Source organism: Brachyhypopomus gauderio, chromosome 17, assembly GCF_052324685.1.
Source record: "Brachyhypopomus gauderio isolate BG-103 chromosome 17, BGAUD_0.2, whole genome shotgun sequence".
Classification (NCBI taxonomy): domain Eukaryota; kingdom Metazoa; phylum Chordata; class Actinopteri; order Gymnotiformes; family Hypopomidae; genus Brachyhypopomus; species Brachyhypopomus gauderio.
Window position 1 is genome coordinate 8,744,390 of NC_135227.1, and position 18,699 is coordinate 8,763,088.

Here is an 18,699-nt window from a genome sequence, read left to right on the forward strand (position 1 = left end):
TTCATTTGTAAGACTTCCACTTCCATCTTAGGCTGCTTACCTACAATGTGACCAGGAAACCTTGCCTCAAATAGTATGTTGCATAGCAGCAACATGGATGAATTGCTTCTGAAATTATATTATTGGAAATTACTGCTCTGAATGGCTTAGATACCTAAGACTATTCTAACGTGTATTTAATTGCAATAGGTAAAGTCAAGCATATAAACCTGTCAAAAGCAATGTGGCACTTGCATTATTATTTTATACATGGTTTATTATAGATATTACACATAAGACTACACAAAATTAATCTTTTTGACATTCAGACCGGACTGCAGTTTCGAGGCAAGTTCACTGTAATAGATGTTATTATCATTCAAAGCCCACAGCACAATGCTGTGGCTGACACCCTCTACGGAACGGCCTGATCGACTGCTGCTTGTCTGCGCCAATCTGTTCTCTGAGATTAGAAGAGTATCTTCAAGTGGCAGCCCAGCCTCCTGATAAAAAAGCTTTTTAATCCATCGAGAAAAGTCCCCTTCATAACCCCCACGAGTAGAGGAGGCGAGGATAACTGCCGTGGCTATGGGTCGAGAAGGGTCTGGACAGTGTTGTGGCCAAAGTGTCTCCCAAGACTCGGAGAGCTGACTAAAAAAGGCCCTCGGCCCCCTGGCTCTTCAGCACACAGCTCTGATAACATCCGTCTCAAGCTGCTTAGCACCAGTGACAGCGGGGAACGCTGGAGCGGTAGACACCCGTCAGTCACCTCAACAAATGGAGCCCGGTTCAACAGCCCTATCTCACAACTGTATGAGGACCACAAGGAGAGCACAGCATCATGGTTATCTCCTGAGAGAGCGCTCGATACGGCCGATGCCATTAGCGGCTGTGCTGAAGGAAGACTGCAAGTGTTTTAATGGAGAGGCGCGGCTGTCGCAGGCGTCAGATAAATAAGCTCGCTTATCAATAACTTCAATACATTCACATTAAGTATCCAGTTTAATAACCAGCTGGTAACAAGGTGCATTCTTACTGTACATGTATTGAAGATTAGCAGTCGTCCTAGTGTGAAAGCGGGAAGAAGCCTTCAGTGTACTGCCGCACTTTGTTTTGAGAACTTTGTGAATGCCATGATGGATTTTAGTCTATAAATGACCTAAATTGTTGGTAAAACTTTAAGATTTCTTTTGGGAACATAATATCAGGATAAAAGGTCTTATGAATTTATTTGTTCAATTATTGAAGTCATCTTTGGAATGACTTTGTTTTCCTTGGTAACTGCCATCTAGTCAAAATGTTTGAGAGATGTTTGTTACAATTCAGTGAGGCCATGCAGAGTCACTCTTGTGCCTTGTTCTGAGTATTTTGGATTAAAGATAATAATCTTTCCTCTGTACAAACAGACAAAAGTACAACACTGACAATGCGAGTACTTAGTCACGACCCAAACATATCCACTAAAAGCAAACTAATTGTGTTTGCTAAACTATGTTGTCCATGGAGGAATGAAGCGAGGGGGAGGAGGGGCTGTCAGCTCTCTTTGTTCTGGCACAGGGGGATGTAATGTGAGGTTCAGCCTATCAGAAGCAGCAACCTCGGTCACCTGACAGCCCTGACAGTCCTGCCTCCTCACTTCTGTAGTGTTTACCTCTCCACTCTACAGTTTGCTCACTACTTCCATCACTAGGATTAAAATAGTTTCAGCTCAACCGTATTCACCTCCTTACTAAACATGTAAAGCTCCCACCACTTATCGCCCTTTGAGAGCTGTGTGTGTGTGTGTGTGTGTGTGTGTGTGTGTGTGTGTGTGTGTGTGTGTGTGTGTGTGTGTGTGTGTGTGTGGGTTGTGGGGGATTAGGGCCAATTCCTGCTACAGCTCAGACTAATACAGGTGACCAAATCGAAAAGACCCCGAAAAATGCTTTGGCAAGAAGAGAGGGCAGAGTGAAGACAGCGTTAGATCAGAGAGCAGGGAGCGTGACTCCACCTCGTCACTTCCTCTTCTAGCCAGAGGGCGATCGGAGTGCGAGAGGAGGCGTGTCCTGCCATCGCACACGAACCTTGCCCCTCCCAGCCGAGCCGCAGCTGAACCTGTGGGTTATAGGCGATCAAGCAAAGGTACAGAGTTGTATAATCCAGGTTCAGAAAGTAAAAGTCCTCACCAGGATTTTGCTCAGGCTTCCTGTATTGTGTTGATTCCACTCATTTTACCTGGATTGCACTAATTACAAACCTAGCAAGCTTGAGCAAAATCCTGGTGAGGACTTTTACTTTCTGAACCTGGATTATACAACCCTGCAAAGGTAAGAGGTGTAGACCTTACGAAGCCTGTTCAATCACACCTCACCAAGGTAGGAGGAGGGAAACCGATGTGGGACTACAGCCACCAAACAGCCGACGATGCACGCAGCTTCTTCAGCGTGTGATATCAAACAAGGCGGACCAAAGCAGTGTGGGGAAAAAATATACGTTTACCTTTAAATGTGTATGTGCTACATGTGTTAATATAATGTTGATTTTAAGAAGTGGTTTGGATGTATTTGAAGCTTGGCCGTTAGAAATGGGAGCTGTGAGGCTGGTGGTTTGGAGAGTTAAGCGGTGGGGGTGATCCTGAACACTGCGCCTGCAGCAGAACCACCCACAGGAGGCAATCTCTCTGTGATCAACGCCTACGAACACACACCTCAATTATACACGCATGCACACACACACACACATGCACACACACACATATGCACACACATATATGCACACACACACACAAGGCAATCTCTCTGTGATCAACGCCTACGAACATACACCTCAATTACACACGCATGCACACACACACATATGCACACACATATATGCACACACACACACAAGGCAATCTCTCTGTGATCAACGCCTACGAACACACACCTCAATTACACATGCACACACACACACACACACACAAGGCAATCTCTCTGTGATCTCAGGAGGCTAAGCCTGGTCAACGCCTAAGAACACACCTCAATTACACACACACACATACACACACACACGTGCGTATGTTAGCACACACACATCCTGGTGCTATAACAACAGACTAAAAAAGGCTCAGCAAAGCCCTCACCTCTGGGCATAACTATTATACTCCCCAACACCTCCAAACCACATGCTTTTCTCTTAGCAATCATCATTATTCAAATGTTAAACTCGTATTGGTGTGATATGAAGCAAAGATGTACAAAACTAATATACTTCCTATTTAACTTAAACCCCACCCCAACCCCCCACCCCTCCCCCATGAGTACATCTTTAAAAGCCGCTGCACACATGCCTATAGCCAAGACCCTGGGATTTAGGTTTGAGTCTCAGCTGTGCAACATAGTCAGGATTGCAGTAGTTCCCTGTGGGAAGCAGGACAGTGTCCAAGTCAGTCACATGTTTGAAAAATACCTGCAAAGGGACATGATGAGTCATGATGAGTCATGGTTCTTTATGTTTCTCTGGAGAAGCCTGGATGGATACATTTGTAGATGACACCATGACATGATGCTTTGTTCCCCTTTTAAAATAAGGCAAATTATTGTTTATTATTATTATTATTATTATTGCAGCAGTTTTCAAATAAATGAATAATGGTAAGAAGCAGAAAAAGTGGTCAAATATCTAGTACCGGGTGTGTACAGAAGTGGTGAACACTGTGGCCCACTGTTGCGTTTTAAAAATATTCATGAAAGTACACACAAAACTCATTTATATATTATATTATATTCATGTATTGTATTTCATCCCCAAACATTACACATTTAGAATACTCACCTGCAAGATGTCCCAAGTGAGTTTCAAAAACAGACTACCCATCTTAGTTGGAGGCAGTCGCATGGTTTGACTTTGTCCATCTTTACCAGGAAGAGATGACTAACCATGTGGTTGGAAAACTCTTAAAAAAACAACTAAAAATGTGAGTGCTGAAAAAAACCCATTTAGTACTAATTTAATTATATGTCAATTCTGTACACCAGAGATGAGTAAGCGCAGATGTTTCTGATACCAGCAACCCGCTAAAGATAAGCACCCTCTGTGTAATGAGGCCGCTGGTAGCATCATCCTCTGGTCTGCATCTAGGCCCACAGCCAGGGCAAACGTGTAGACAGTGTCATGAGTTCAACGGCCCCTTTACTGGGAGCGTGTGAGCGCACAGCTGCAGTGTGAACAGGTCCAAAGAGTCGGAGAGCATGCTCTGGTGGACCAGCCAGAAGTTTGGCGTCTGCTGCGACCTGTCCCCTTTTCACAAGACACCATGTTCCAGATGTCAATACAATAAACACGGCGAACCCTAATAAATGAAAAGATTTGTCATGACCGGCGAGTGAGTGCGCTTTATGGCCAGATCATTGCCTAACAACTGCCTGTACGTAGTGCTGAGTGAGCAGTTACGTCGTCACATTTGCATAACAAGCGCCGTGAAGGTCCTCTAATGGTGGCCTGATGCTCCGCCCCCGAGCAGACCCCTCCCCCTGCGGCCGAGTGTGCGAGCGCTTTTTCTTTATTGTGCATTTACAGGGGGGTTAGTGATGAGGTAAAGGTAAGTGTTACCTCGTGACCCTCTCTTACCGAAGCGTAAGGAGACTTGGAAGAGGTATGCTAATGAGTAGTTGTGTGAGAGGGCTCATTCACAGAGAAGTGAGCAGGAGGCTAAAGGAGAGTTGCAGTGATCCTGGTGATAAGAAGCATTCGCTGATGTGCTCTTTTATTGGGAAGGCCACGGGACAATGTGAGCACCACTGTGTTGGTTAACTGCTCCTCAACACAGACGACTCCCGCTCAGAGCCACGACTTGATGGAGCGCTTTCATGGCACCGTCGGGGTCGCGAGCCGCTGGGGAAACATATACGAGGTCTTCTGTGGGTTCATGTTTGTAGGTGAACTGCTTCACACGCCAGGTGTCTGTGCAATTCTCAGTCTCACAGGGCTGTTTGTCAGTGGACGCTGAAATTAATACATGAGGCAGTGTCATCAAGGACCCCATAAAATGTGCATGTGGGTGTGTGTGTGGGGAGGGTGTAAAGCTGATTAAGTGACCCTGGACTGCAAACTGGAGAAGTCCAGAGAATAAGTCCTCACATTTTAATCTGAATGTTTTTGTTTGTTTTTGTTCTTTTGTATATTCTTAGGCTTTCATTTGTGACGATTGTCTTTTCAGGACAACAGATTTACATAAACAAAAGAGAACAAAATCTTTATGTGTAAAGAGTCATAGCTGTTTTAAATTGTAAATGAAGGATCTGCATTTATCGTGGGATCAGAAGTGTCACATTACTGGTGTAAACAAATGATCATAATTACATGTGTGCATGTAACATGTAAGGTTTGTAACCACTGTGATAGCCATATCAGTTATGTAGCATTATAACCAGCCGACCACAAGTCATCTCTCTCTCTCTCCTAGTGCGCGCGCGCGCGTGCGTCTTCAACCTGTACGATGGAAACGCTGAAGGCATTTTAATAGGACACATGTGGCAGTCAAGGGGAGCTGGTGCACTAGCCATATATTACAAAAATATGACGTGTTCCACAGTCCGTTCTCTCAAAGAAAAAAGGGCATGTAACAGTTGTAAAAATAAAACGGTCCGATTTTCTGTCTCTGTCCTCTGGGGAGCAGGAGGGGAGGCGGTTTGTCTGAGGTGTTGGACACAGAGCACTGTGGGTTGGGCAGGAGGCAGAGGCTCTAAATTGGGCGGACACAAAACTGCAAGGAACATTAGATACGTGATCAGTCGGTGAGTTTCTTGCTCGAGATGCGATCCGTCCTTGTGGACTCTTGGAGATAGGAGCCGAGGTCTTACGGGTCTACAAGTGTCGCCTTTCTTTTTTTTTTCTCCTCGGTTCCGTGGCGGGCAGTGGACCCAACGCTGTTCTTGTAGAAGGGACGTTTCGGAACTAAATGATCCAAAGGCTTCGAGTACTGGTTCTGGACTTGTGTTGCGTGAGGTGAACTCTTTGGAGAACACCTTTGTCCTATTTACTTCATCTCGAGGATACAGTTTGTACCTCCACCGATGGTAAGAAGCCTTCATTGTCACACATTATGGGGATTAATGGGCTGACATTTATTACCTACCTATGTCCTTTTTTCAGAATAGGACGTTTATTCCCGTCAGAGCTGTTTACATTTCTAGGTCTGGCTTTCCTAGATGACGTGTATTCAAATGCTATTTAACATTTTTTAAATACGGCAGTACTGAATGCAATAGAGGTAGAGCTATTGTGCTTAACGTGGTTAGTAGTTAAGCGGCGTTTACTCGCGTTTCTCTTTAGACCATCGCTGCACTTACTAAAGCGGAGGCTGTTAAAGTCCATTGCATTTATCCTACGTTTATTGCTGAGATTAAGACGTGGGCCGGGGTCATTTTGCAAACTTGGACAGTTTCCAAATGCAGAGCACAAACACCTGCCCGCTTACCTGATGTGCGCTTGGGTCTGGACGGACACAGAAGATGCGCGCTTGGACGGCCTTTATACACACCAGAATTAATTCTGTTATCATCACCTAGTGTTGGTGTCACAGTCAATTTCCTTGGTGGTCTGCTATCGTGAGTGAATCTATTGCGAAAAAGTTCTTATTCGTGCGTTGTAGACTTACAACGCAGAGAAGTTTATGCTTTTATTAGCCTAGAACATTTCAGGAATATTGCGATGCACTTGTCTCGTTTTTTTGTATAATAAAAACAACCCGTTGACAAACGGGTGTTAATTATTCGGTAAACGTGTTTTTCTTGTTCAGCGCAGAAATAGGCTAAATTGTTAAAGAATATTTAAGTAGATTAACTGGAGGACACATAGAAAGCCCTCGGGAATTACCCAATCACCTACTTATTTATTATGATTATCTTTTCTATTATTCTGTCTACAAAGAATTCCCTGAAGATTTGTGCGCAAAATCAATTTTCTTGTTACCGTAGGTTATTTTTCTGGGTAGGCCCTACATGCTTTACTGGGCCATAACAAAGATTCTTAATTCTCCAATTTGTTGGTCGGGTTTCAGACTTCCCTGCACTGAATTTTGGTAGGCTGGCCCCAATGCTAAGTATAGACGGGCCCATGGCTCTGAGCCGCACACGGACGGCGAAAAACTAAAACGGGGTATAAGCAGATTTTAAAATCGGATCACAAGTGGTTACACATATCAGAGCAAGCGGCGGGGAGCGTGTCTCGGGGATAAATCAGCGCCACGGAAGCTGACATTGCCAAACCTTATTCGCTTTGTATTGCGAAGACTATTTTTGCTTTTTATAAAATAAAATATGTGCAATAGTGTGGTTTAACAATAGGGGGCGAATGAATTAAACATAATTAGAGTTTTATTTATCTACACAAATACAAAAACAGTTAATCAACTCATTAGATTGGTTTTCTGTTTTGATTGCCTGTTACACACAGAATCACATTACAGGAAAACCCCTGTAATGAATTATAGGATTTAAAAGAAACACCTGCAAATATGCTGTTTATGCAGCTTTATATGACAAAAAATATTTGCCCTACAAATTTTACAGTGTGTTACAGAGTATTGAAAAAAAACAAAGGGTTATCCGGTTTCAAGAAGCAGTGTGAGTAGAACAAAAAGACGTGCTACAAATGGTTCTGATCAACATAACGCTGAGAGAACCCGTCTCTTTAATTTGCTGCTCACAGTTCCCTTATGTCAATGCTACATGGATTTTGGAATGTAAATTTCCAACTGACCTCCAGAACTCACGGGCCTGTTACACATTATATAACCCATACATCTGCACACTAAACCTCAAAAGTGAAGAACAACACAATGCACCCTTCTCGGATTTGGGGGGCAGCGAGTTCTGAGGGGCGTTCTAGTGCGATCTGACTGAAGCGTGACAGAGATAAAATCCTAAAATTGGACTCTTTAGTATTGTCTGTTCCTGTGGTAACCTGCTCTCCTCCTTGCCTTCATTCCCTGTCAAATTCCTCAGGAAACACATCTAAAGGCCACGTGCATGGTCTGCTCTCATTAACTGGGGTTAGAGAGAGCGACGTCAAACGCAGTGAGGCCCACTACACTCGGCCAAACCAGAGCAAGCTAGCAGCCACCAGCTCAGACCGAGTTGCACCATAAGACGCACTCATTGCAAAAGAGCTCGTCTAGCTCGTCCTTATCCTCCAGCACATAAAACAAGATACTGTAAATATTTTGGAAAGTGCACGTTTGTTTTTTTAAATAAGAGTTGGTGGTCTGAACTTACATCGCACACGTGTGCTTTGACTGTGTTTGCTGGAACTGAGGCTTATAGCGTTTTAATGACATGAATCTTTATAGTTGTCTTGATCAAAATGCAACATCACATGTTACTTCATAAAGCACATTTGTTGCTTACATTTGAGCTGTGTGAATGTAATTCTAAGGGAACTGGACCCACTCATGTTACATTATTTAGTTCTGATCTCCTCTACCTCACACACATACATACACTAGACATGAAAGTGCAGTCCTCCTGAGATACAGTGTCATCACAGCTCGATTGAACTTATCACTGGAGAGTAGAGCTCTGTGATCATGCAAGCCCCTATCCAAACCGCATGCTATAATCACTCAGCGTACAAGGTCAGACCATGGCCACCACCAATGGTCTGGTGCCAGAATCACTCCTTGATTGCATGAAGAATGACCAAATGGAGCAACAATCATGCACTCATGACATGCAAACACACACACACACACACACACACACACACACACACACACACACACACACACACACACACACACACACACACACACATACACACACACATACACATACACATACACAGAGATGCTCACACACACACAGACACTCACACAGCGTTCCTGTTAATATGCATCATTTCTGTTGTAATAGTTGGGCTTGCTCCAGTGGAACCAAATCCAAAAGTTGACAGAATGTGTCATGCGTTGTTGCTCTTGCACATCGAGCACGGCCATCGACTCAGTACAGCCATCAACTCACTACAGCCATCAACTCACTACAACCACTGACCCAGTACAGCCATCGACTCACTACAGCCATCAACTCACTAGTCATCGACTCACTACAGCTATCAACTCACTAGTCATCGACTCACTACAGCCATCAACTCACTACAGCCATCAACTCACTACAACCACCGACCCAGTACAGCCATCGACTCACTACAGCCATCGACTCACTACAGCCATCAAGTCACTAGTCATCGACTCACTACAGCTATCGACTCACTACAACCATCGACTCAGTACAGCCATCGACTCAGTACAGCCATCGACTCAGTAGAATGATCGACTCACTACAGCCATCGACTCACTACAGCCATCGACTCAGTAGAATCATCAACTCACTACAGCCATCAACTCACTACAGCCATCGACTCAGTAGAATCATCGACTCACTACAGCCATCGACTCAGTAGAATCATCGACTCACTACAGCCATCGACTCAGTAGAATCATCGACTCACTACAGCCATCAAGTCACTATTCATCGACTCACTACAGCTATCGACTCACTACAGCTATTGATTGCTGAGGTCTAGTGTCACCAGCACTCCTACTTTTATCAGAGCATTTCCTCACTGTATTTTGAACATAGATGAATTCATGCAAAATGTAGTGTTCAATCATTTCCTGCCAGTGAAAATGTCTATGAAAACTACGAAACATATTAGACATTTCCCCCTGCCACACTCCCTTGGTTTGCTTTTTAAGCACTTTTTGTGTTAATGTATGGTTTTGTGGGGAAATGGTGGATGAGAGAAATGGATGTCAGTGGCAGATGTTGTACTGACAGGAAGGCGATGAAGAAGGCTTCACCTCTCACCTAAACTTCCTTGACTGCTTTTGGGAGTCATTACAAGATGCAGTTCCTGAATCCCTTTACTAACAAGCACAACTCCCATTTTCACAATATCTGCACTCACTTTAATATCAGGACTGTTCTATGCAATTTGATATCAATAATCTAATGCACAAGATAGCTCCAGTGTGCTGGATTAACAGCCTTTGTTGCATGGTCATGAGACTGTTTGTGTAATGCTCTGTTAGATTATATATTCTTGATAAATGAACTGGCTTCATTTGTTTTCAGTTAAACATATTGTTCTGAATCTGAGTAGAATTTGAAAGCATGTCTGTTTCTTAGGACCAGGCTCTCTCCAAAGTTCTGCAGGAAGCTCACAGCACCACGTAACATTTCATCAACGAACCCGCCCAGCATCTCCTCCCAACAAACATGGACTATTTTCCCATGCTTTGTTTTCTGTCGGTAAGTGGACCACGCCCATCCAGTTTATGCCATGTGTCAGGGTCACTGCATTTTTAGACTGTTCTTAAGACATATGATTTCTAGGAGCAAATTAAAAGCCTTACAAAGCAGTGGTGAAGAAAGAGACCCTTTCTAAGTCTCGGCTCTAAAAGTTTGTGAAATGTGTGGCACATGCCTTTTGGTTTAACCTCGGCTGGGTAAAGCACAGAGGGACAGAGGGACCCTGCTTCTTACTGAGTTAAAGTGTGGACTTGTCATGGGATTGGTCTGCTCTTATTTGTCTAATCATTCTGTGTAATCTTTCACCTACTGTTTAACTGGGTGTTTTTGAGGATGTTGTTGTAGATAAAAAGGATAGGAGATATCTGATCATTTGCCTTTAAACAAGACAGACAGAGCAATTATTACCCATCAAAAATGTTTTTGCTTGGAACCATAATGTGGCTTTGAGACTGCAGTGGTTGGTGTGGTTTTGTTGGTAGTTAACATCTCTAAAACCAAAAAAAAATCTTCTCTCGTTCTCTCTCTCTTCTCCCTCTCTCTGTTTTTCTCCTTTTCTGCTCTTCCACTCCTGTCCCCACATTGCTCTGTCCTGTCATCAACTTTCCACCAGAGACATCATGATTCCTGGTAATCGAATGCTGATGGTAATTTTATTATGCCAAGTCGTACTGGGAGAGAGCAGCCATGCTAGTTTAATACCCGAGGAGGGAAAGAAGAAAGTATTGGGTCATCACCCGGGTCAGAGTCATGAACTGCTGCGGGACTTTGAGGCCACGCTGCTGCACATGTTTGGGCTGCCCAGACGGCCCAGGCCCAGCCACTCAGTCGTGGTGCCCCAGTATCTGCTGGATCTCTACCGGCTGCAGTCCGGGGAGGAAGAGGAGGCCGGAGGCCATGATGTCAACTTCGAGTACCCCGAGAGATCCACCAGCAGAGCCAACACTGTGAGAGCTTTCCACCATGAAGGTAAGACCTCTCCAGCACGCGCTAGGTCCCTCTTAGAAGCACAAGTTTCTTTATATCATTCTGAAAGTGCACGACGCAGTGGAAGCAGTCCTAAACGCTGTGCACTGTGCTTCTGTCTTCAGCTATGTCGATCTTTTTGAGGGACCTTCCTCAACATGCAATTATCTTTAATGCTACTCTGCAGACTTCTAAATAAAGTCCTGCTGCCAACCATGTGGGCACTCAGGAAGACAGAGTGCCCAGGAGTCTTGGTAAAACAGACTCCCAGTGCAACATGATAAAGGGGCACCAGGACGGAAAATTTGAGCATTCCTGTTATTTTGTCTGTTATTTATTTTGTTGTTCTTAACTGAGAGTACAGAGAAGTGGCACAGAGCCGTATCAGTGGCGAGGAAAGGAAGAAGAGAGGCTAGAGAAGATGTCTGCCATTGGGAAGGGAGGAGTCAGACTTAATGTGACCTGTCTGGCATATGCGGAGCATAAAGAGAAACGAAGAGAAAAGAAACGCAGAAAGCACATGAGAGCGACCCTAAATGTACAAAAATATTTAATGCACCAGAGAAATAGTTGTTGTAATTCTACAATATTATGCTTTTATTTAGTTATGCATTTTAAATTCAAAATAGACCAATTGGTGTGATATTGGAAATAGAATTTAATTTTAATATTGCATTCGAAACTATTATATGAAGGAGAATTTCATAAATTCCAGTTATTAGTATGTGAGAAATAAAAACAGCAGCAGGACTTAACCTGAGTTGTGTTGCCACCAAAGACTGAGCAAATGGCTAATGGTTATTCATGATGAAAATGATAAATGTCCCTGGTTAGCAAACTACAGATCTAATCAAAAACACAGACTGTTTCAGTAATGAGAACCACCTGGGTAAGATTAGATCCTGGGTGTGAAAAAACAAGGTCAAATTGAGCAGGAACATGGCAAGCACAACATTTGTTTTCCAGGAATGGTGATCATGCCTGAAATCTGCAGACTGACCACTCTGTCTTTGCTGTAGCTGTGGCACTGTAATCAGCCCCTGTCATCTCAGCAAAGCTCCAGAGAACATCACCATGAGATGGTGCGATCAGGTCTATATGCTGATTAGATGAATGCTTTAGACTGTCGAAGATGAACACGTACATACTTCATCAGTTGCGTGTCATTTACTCTAGTCCTTCAACGGCCTCTTGGCTGGCGGAGGTTTAGAAACGACAGTAGCAGAGGTTGTGGAATCATGGGATTGACGTTGTACAACCTTTCAGATGTGAGGCGGGCTGTCTAGGTTTGGCGTTCTAACCTCACGTGCTCCATTCCTCGCTCTCCCCAGAACACATGGAGCAGTTGCCATTGGACGGGCCCTACAGTCCTGGGGCTCCCCTGCGCTTCATCTTCAACCTCAGCAGCATCCCCGAGGAGGAGCTGCTCTCCACGGCGGAACTCCGCCTGTACAGGCGTAGCGTCCATCAGCCAGATGCGGCATCGCAGGGGGACGGAGACGAAGGTCTCCACCGCATAAACGTGTACGAGGTGCTAAAACCCCCGCGGCCCGGACAGCTGATCACGCGGCTCCTGGATACGCGGTTGGTGCGTCACAACACCACGGGCTGGGAGAGCTTCGACGTGAGCCCGGCCGTGCTGCGCTGGACCGGCGAGCTCCAGCCCAACCACGGGCTCGCCGTGGAGGTGCTGCACCTGGGCCAGACGCGGCGACACCAGGGAAAGCACGTGCGCGTCAGCCGCTCCCTGCGCGAGGCGGCCGACGAAGACTGGAACCAGCTGCGCCCCCTGCTGGTCACTTTTGGACACGACGGCAAAGGCCACCCACTCACGCGTAGGACCAAACGTAGCCCCAAGCAACGGGGACGCAAACGTAACCGCAACTGCCGGCGACACGCACTCTACGTGGACTTCAGCGACGTGGGCTGGAACGACTGGATCGTGGCGCCGCCCGGCTACCAGGCCTACTACTGTCACGGGGAGTGTCCTTTCCCACTGGCAGACCACCTGAACTCCACCAATCATGCTATTGTACAAACACTGGTCAACTCATTGAACAGCAATATCCCAAAGGCCTGCTGTGTGCCCACCGAGCTCAGTGCCATCTCCATGCTTTACCTGGACGAGACGGACCGGGTGGTCCTGAAGAACTACCAAGAGATGGTGGTGGAGGGTTGTGGCTGTCGCTAGCCAGTCAAGAGCTGAGAAACGCTAATACAATGAACGCAGTGTCTAATGGCCCCAGTGTACACCCGAATATCTTCACTTGGACGCTTATTTATAATGTTTATGTTGAGATGTTTGTATGTCTCTTTTTTTGTTTCCTTGACCATATGATCATATATTTTGACAAAATATATATATTTATATCTACATATTAAAAATAAAAGTGAGACCTTATTTTAAACATTAATAAGAAGCTGTACAACTTTTCATGATGTATATTAGATTGTATAAGGGTTTAAATTGAGAAAATAGAAAAAAAACACCAAAAAGTATATATACTGGTAATATTTATTTCTTTCATACTATATACATTTACAAAAAATGGGAAATGCATAACCTCCCAGCCAACTTCCTATTTGAGCAGATGAACAAATGCAATATGCATCATTTGTGTAAGAAATTTAGAGCACTGTGTGAAATGATGAACTGATTTGTGTGATAAATCAGTTGACAAAATTATAAATGTACTTTGATTTTAATTCACGTTTTTGCATCAACTTTTAGACATGTGATTTTAGATGTCCCCATCATTTGTTCAATTTTTTAAAATAAATTGTGAAACGTTACAAGGCACAAACACTTTGGTCTATAGCAAACGGTTCATTAAAACGGTGAGGAGTTCGTTTGAAACGCGCAGAGGACTGCATCTAAAATCTGAAGACCCTGAGTCAACACAAGCGTCAACATGTTTACAGCGCTATCGTCCTTAAGAGTCTGTAGTTTTCACTCAAGAAGATGCAATTAGAGAAGTTGATTAGGGCTGACTCTTTACCAATTTGTCGACATGGCGCTACATTGTGATCGTCGCAGACGTGTACCGAGACACCGGCACCTCTCCCTGTTAGGAATCAAAGGTTAGCCCGCCTGTCTCCGGCTTTTGTCTCCGACAGCTCCTGCCGACTGAAAAGAGACGCCTGTCTCCAACCTGTGCCCCATCAGACAATAGACTTCTACATGACTTATTTACAATTCGACGCCTAGGCAATATTCTGTGATAACGCCGGCGGCAGGCCTTTAAAACTGTAATTAACGCTGCGTGGCACGGGCGTCACAGCGAATAAGAGCCATATATAGGTTGCTCCTATGGAAATGTACTTAAATGTTTAGGGTACATCACGAATACACGGCTTTTAACATTTCAAATGCTTAATATTTCTCTCTCTCTCTCTCTCTCTCTCATATATATATATATATATATATAATGTGTGTGAAATTTCACATATTATATTTATATATATATATATATATATATATATATATATATATATATATATATATATTTCAAATATACGTGTGTATATATATATATATATATATATATATATATATATATATATATATATATATATATATATATATATATATATATATATATTTCACATATACGTGTGTGTGTGTGTGTGTGTATATATATATCTTTTCCGCGATTTCTTCCTCAGAAAAGATAACACACCCTAGAAGTATTTTGCTGTTGTAAATGTAACGATGTAGTCTGTTCTCTACACGACGGCTAAGTACATAAATAGGTAAACATCAAAGCCTAATGTTTTAGATTATTTTAGATTCTCATGTTTTGTTGGGTTACTGATTTGTTGCCGCCGTTTCTAAACACCACAACCGAACATTTCGATGTTCTGTTACCACATAATTGTAACAGTTTGTCTTCTTCCTCTCGGTCAATAAAGACTAGACACCTCAGTAAAGTTATCTTTGCCCCGAGGTTTGGCCAGTGCTGCGCTTTTCTCTTTGAAGATTCCGTATCAGCCACAGACTCGTCAGATGAGTGCGGAGAGGGTAAGAGAAGAATTTCATTTAGAAGTGGCTGAGGGCGGAGAGGTGCGCTTTAAAGCGGGTTGACAGAGCAATTACGCACATTTCAACTGGTCTGTTGCATGAAGATAACATCAGCAAGTTATGGTAATTGTGGGGCAGTTCATTATCCCACCTTGGCTTCACGAAGAGGATAAACATTAGTTAAAATGTTCAGAGAACATACGATTTGCTATAAACATTTTAACCATGTTTAACCATGTGGTTGTATGTACAGTAAGGACTTCGAATTTGTTGTCATTGCAACATTGGAGCTGTAAAGGGCTGAAGCTTACAATTATTTTCAAATAATTTTCTTAATCTTTTTTTATCTGTAGTACTGCCTTTCCTTCTGGTAGGAAGGTGGGCAGATTCTTTAATGATGCACCATATCATTGTTAAAGTGGCCTACACTTTTTTACTGCAATGTAATGACACATTATATTTATTTCTTGTGCTATTTCTTTGTGATTAGCCATTTTTAGGTTTTTTGTTTTTTACACTTTTTGACTTAACTGACCTTTCAACAGGTCTTAAACTCTTCTGTGAATGTCTTTACTAGGAGTGTTCCCTATTCCTGCTACCTTTTCACTGTGTTCAGTGATAGCACCAATGCACCTGACTTGGCCTGGCTTAATGAGTCACTTGATTTGTTTGAAAGCCCTCGCCGCAGATAAAAGAGGGCTTTCCTACGCTAGATCGGGCACCCAAAAGCCCCTGTTGTTGAGAAACCTCGAACCTGTTTGTGAGTGCTGCCTTACACCAGCCCTCCCTACGGTTTGGATGAAGGTTTATTCGGAGGTGGGGGGGGGGGGGGGGGGGGGACGGAGGGTTGCTGAGTTGGTTGCTGACAGCCAATGTCAGTGCAGCTGGAGGTCAGAGCCTCTTGTTTCAGTCTCCCACTCACTGTGGTGCATTCACACATGATCCCGAGCGTGCGGAGCCTTTGGGGGTGTGGAGGTGGGGCAGGGGGTTGAAACGTTAGAAGCAGTCGCTTTCCATCTGTGGGGGTTATCCGTGTCACACACTCTCACCCTTGCTTGCACCTTTTGCTCCTGAGAGACACGGCCGTGGTTGAGCGCGGTACCCGAGACCCTCGCACTCACGGCAGCGAGCCGATTAGATGGGCCGTCACGCGAGAGAGGACGCCGCGTTTAGCCGAAGAGGGGACGGCCCACCTAATCCTGGTGAATCTGGCTTCCGTCCAGGTGAAAGGGTCATGGGGGCGAGGCACCACTGGCACGTTTCAGTCATCTGCATAATGCCCTGCTACAGGACCGGCTCAGGGGCGCTCATTCTCAGCCTGGCAAACTGAAACCACAGGAAGGCCTGTGAAGGACCCTAAAGAGCTATCTGTTTGCATCACTGGATACATCAGTGTGGCCCCAACAAACACGTCACGTTTGCTGTGTGTACCACAAAGCTAAAAGGTCATTATAACTCAGTCACTGATTGCACAGATGAAATGCAGTTCAAGCTCTAAAGAATCCCAGGGAAAACAATGAGAAGACCTGCTTGTACTGGCCTGAAGACATTTCACACATGCCGAGTCAGAGATGGCTAACTCAGTAGTCTAAAAACAACAACAACAGCAGTACAACAAAACAACAGTCCTAAAATGACCTAAACAAACAACATGCCTGCTGTCTACTAACACTACACAATTAAGCAATGTCAGCTTCTTATAATTTGCTTTCGATTGCTGTGTACCTATGACCTGGTGCAGTGGAAAATTCCATATACGAGAGGAAGCACTCGAAGCACATGGGGTAGCAGTGTAGACGGAGTGCCCCTCCTGTTAGTGGAGTGGTAGTGTAATTTCGTCACTCACGGGGTAGTGTGTCTCAGTACCAGGGAGTTCTTCCTGGTTGCTGTGCAGTTTCATTCAGCACAGCTGATGAAACTGGTCACTGGCACTCCCAGTACTCCCAGTACTCCCAGCACTCCCAGCTGGCTCTGGGCCTTCAGTACTTTGCCAGCCTCCCTTTTAACCCTTACACCAGGCGTGCGGCACACAGCTGGGAAGGCGCTACGCTCGGCTCCCACCTCAGCACCTTCTCTGAGACCCTTCCTGACAATAACATTTCCAGTTCAATTCCAGCGATTCCAGCAAAGCCCAGGCATTGTAAACACCGATGTAAAACCTGGGACAATGCCAATTCTAACGTGCTCCTAGTGTCAGCCTCTTTAAGACAGTCCAATCTTCATTACACACAATAAATACAACTCATATCTACATATTTTAGCTATATCAGAATTGATTGATGGTGCAGGTTTTGTCTGTGTTGTTGAGAAAGAACAAGGCAGCAGTTTCTGATACCTGGTATGAATCGGCTTGCCGGGTTTCTCAAAGGTCCTCTGTTAATGTATTGCCACTGAGCTCACCTGACAGAAGCAGGTGGATTGTGCTCTGGGTTTGCAGGCTGCAGTTTGAAAGCACGGATGTGAAACCAGATCTGTAACTTGACCATGTGGCAATTAGGTCCACAATGGAACTTTTTTTTGACTCCCACTTCTTTTGTATCGATAATGACATTTGAAAGGAAATTAAAGGCAAGATGAACATTATATCTCTGGTTGAAAGAAAATATGTTAAAGTGAGGTAAGTGTATGTAGTAGTTTCTAAGCACGGCGAGTGTGATGATGGGGGGCCTCTTTCTTAATGTGTCTTTTAGGCTGCACCTGCCTTTGAAGTCGTGTCACCTTGTTGCTCCCCTTTTTGAAGTGGGCTGGTTGGGAGGACAGGCTAAAAGCGATTGTTTGTTGGAGAGCAGTCGACCCTTTCCCATGTTTGCAGACAGACAGTGGGGGCAGTTGGGGGGGGGGGGGGGGTACAGAGGTTTGGGGGCAGGGTTAGGGAGGGGCATTACACTCTCTTTTCCTTTTCCTCCTCAGTGTTCTTGTCTGAATGGAGTGTGTCCACCGGATCCGCCTGGGATGAAATGTCATATCTCAGACTGATCTTTATCTCTTAATCGCTTCCTTTGTCTCCCATGATTCCCCAGGCCCTGCCTTGCCTCTCTGGGCAGACTGGGCTTTGAAGTGTCAAAGGAGGTTAGGGACACAGGCTATGTTTGGGGCTGAAGGGCTTCTGGTGAACAGCCTCGGCTGTTCCGTCAGCTGACGTCTTCTGGTGAACAGCCTGAGTTCTTCTCTCAGCTGACGTCTTCTGGTGAACGGCCTGAGTTCTTCTCTCAGCTAACATCTCCTGGTGATAAATCAGAGCTACGCAGAGAGAGCCATGCCAGATGCTATTGATAGAGCGTACCCACTCTTGTCAGGATATTACCCTTGATGACATAACCATTTGTCATCCAGGTGGTCTGTTTTTGTGAACAGATCTCAAAAAAAAAAGCAAAAGATCAATTCAATTAAACTAATGAGTGCTGGCTGGACCAGGAATATTAGGGGAGCTATAAGGGAGCTATAATTGATAGTACAATAATTAGC

At 44.5% G+C, this 18,699-nt stretch overlaps 1 protein-coding gene across 2 annotated transcripts; it reads left to right on the plus strand.

The window, feature by feature from the left end:
• The first annotated feature begins 5,742 nt into the window (after positions 1 to 5,742).
• Positions 5,743 to 14,028, plus strand: bmp4 (bone morphogenetic protein 4). Of its 2 annotated transcripts, XM_076978602.1 has the most exons (4): positions 5,743 to 6,014; positions 10,125 to 10,247; positions 10,861 to 11,216; positions 12,545 to 14,024. In XM_076978602.1, exons 3-4 carry the CDS (start codon positions 10,868 to 10,870, stop codon positions 13,402 to 13,404), a joined length of 1,209 nt encoding a protein of 402 aa, XP_076834717.1. In that variant the 5' UTR covers positions 5,743 to 6,014; positions 10,125 to 10,247; positions 10,861 to 10,867; the 3' UTR covers positions 13,405 to 14,024. The 2 variants fall into 2 exon arrangements, with proteins under 2 accessions (XP_076834717.1, XP_076834716.1); XM_076978601.1 differs by lacking the exon at positions 5,743 to 6,014 and having other exon boundaries at positions 10,863 to 11,216; positions 12,545 to 14,028.
• Positions 14,029 to 18,699: the final 4,671 nt, after the last annotated feature.